Raw genomic sequence first — 1,947 nt, 5'->3', positions numbered from 1 at the left:
GCTTTATATAAGCTGCTGCACGTGGCCTCGATCTATCGGTGTCCTTGAATTTCATAAATATATGCGATGAAGGACAATATTGTCGATGACATTTTGCATTGAATTACGAGTGTGGTGTCGACTGCCACGGGTAAAGTAAAACGAAAAGGTGATAATAATAAAATTATTAATTTCTAAATCGCAATTATTTTATAAATGGTGCATTTCCCGCAGAATTAGCATTGAAAAAAGCTACAGCTCCTTGCATTTCCGAATTCCGTCACATTCTTTTGATATTTTTCATTCGAGCAGCGTTTTCTCGCCATGCTCTTTCCGTAATCTTGTCAAGCTCAATTAGATCGTGAGAAAAAAATGATACCTGTCCAGGACCAGTCGTCTGAGATTCGGCAGGTGACGGAGCCACGCGGACCTCACCGCGTGGATCCTCGTGCCGTGGAATATCAGCCAATCGAGCCGGTGCAGGCCGCGAAATGCCGCGGGTTCGATCAGGTTTACGTGGCAATTGTAGAAGGACAGGCGACGTAGATTCGGGAATCGGCGGAACGCGTCGTCGGGAATCGCGTGGAAGCGCGACACCGAGAACTCGATCCACTCGGTCTCGCCGGGCAGCTCGTTGAGGTCGTTCAGGTCGCCGTGGATGCACGCGTAGGCGATCGACCGATCGTTGTCGGCGATCGGCGCTAAGCTGCATTTGCCGTGCGCTCGGCCAATTAGGCCGACCAACGCCCAAAGCAGCAATATCGAATTGACCATCCTTCTTTGCGGTCGCGGTGTGCCAGTGGGTCACCTGGAAGAGGGAACGTCTTTAACGTGATATATTGACGGTGTATTCTCACAATCATATTCAAATCGGTGTACGCGACATAAAATTAATATGTTACATAAAATGTCAATCAGTATATAAACTAAATATAGTATATGATGCGAAGGTGCGTGAATGTAACTCTCGCCATGCTTTGGAAACTTTCAAAATTAAGACTTTTATTACGGACTATTTAATAATATCAGAAAACTGTAATTGCTCTTTTAACTTATTATATTATTTAGCAATTGGTACACAGAAATACTCAGTATTCAAAGCGAGATATGAATGCTTTCATGATATTGGAGGTGTAGTAAACATCCCTCTACCTGGAAACTCGTACTGGTATTGCGCAATCTCTCCCGCTCACTTTGTGACTCGTCGAAATCGTTTCAGCCCTGGAAACGTGCGAAACAGATTAATATCTTGACATTTAAATGCGCTGAAGAATAGCAACGGATCGCGTGAAATAATTCGAGCGGCATAAATCATCGTACGGGTTTTATTTACGTATTGCGCCAGTTATAATAAGTTTCGCGATGATCTCACGGTCAGAGAATAAATGCGGACCTAAAGTGTTGATGCACGTCAAGTGCATCGTGGTTAATGCCAAATTTTCGTCTCGTCGCGGAATTTTCGCGTTGCGTTTGACGCAACGCTCAATGTCATTTGTCAAAGTAATCCGACTTTACGGTACCTATTGTCGAAGATATTTTATCCAACGTACGCTTTACGTAACGTCATTTGCACGGAGCAAACTGAAAGAGTCAAATAGATTTTTTTTGTATATCTAATGGGCTTTAGTCTGCATAGCAGATGCGATCTCGTATGCATGACCATAATAAAGAAAATCAAGGTCGCGTTCGATTTGCTTTTCAACAGACTCACGCGCTCAATGCGAAATCAGCCCCACGAATCCGTCTTCCGATTTTAACACATTCGTTATTATCATTTAGCAGTTGAGTAAAGATTACGAAATGGCATTTTGAAATCGCAATATGTAACTGTAATAATAAACACATCGGAAAAAGAAACTGATCTACGTTAGATGAGCCTGTATGAGATACTAAATCCAAATGTTTCTTTTTTCGTGAGAGATAACTGAGTTTTTTTTTTAGAAGATATCCTCGCTACACTGTTAAATT

At 42.4% G+C, this 1,947-nt stretch overlaps 1 protein-coding gene across 1 annotated transcript; it reads right to left on the bottom strand.

Moving 5' to 3' along the window:
• Positions 1–318: 318 nt before the first annotated feature.
• LOC112468006 (toll-like receptor 4) lies at positions 319–1,873 on the bottom strand. The gene is made up of 2 exons (XM_025036995.1): positions 1,132–1,873; positions 319–787 (listed from the first exon to the last, which is right to left on the bottom strand). The coding sequence occupies exon 2, from the start codon at positions 751–753 to the stop codon at positions 334–336; it is 420 nt and encodes a 139-aa protein (XP_024892763.1). The 5' UTR covers positions 754–787; positions 1,132–1,873; the 3' UTR covers positions 319–333.
• Between the last annotated feature and the right edge of the window lie 74 nt (positions 1,874–1,947).

This window comes from Temnothorax curvispinosus, unplaced genomic scaffold (genome assembly GCF_003070985.1).
Source record: "Temnothorax curvispinosus isolate PA1 unplaced genomic scaffold, ASM307098v1 QBEX01017982.1, whole genome shotgun sequence".
Lineage (NCBI taxonomy): Eukaryota > Metazoa > Arthropoda > Insecta > Hymenoptera > Formicidae > Temnothorax > Temnothorax curvispinosus.
Note: the sequence above shows the minus strand (reverse complement) of the source record. Positions and strands in the feature narration are given on the sequence as shown.

What these genes read in the sequence shown, in the direction of transcription:
- LOC112468006 (XM_025036995.1), bottom strand. Translation starts at nt 753, where the DNA reads ATGGTCAATTCGATATTGCTGCTTTGGGCGTTGGTCGGCCTAATTGGC.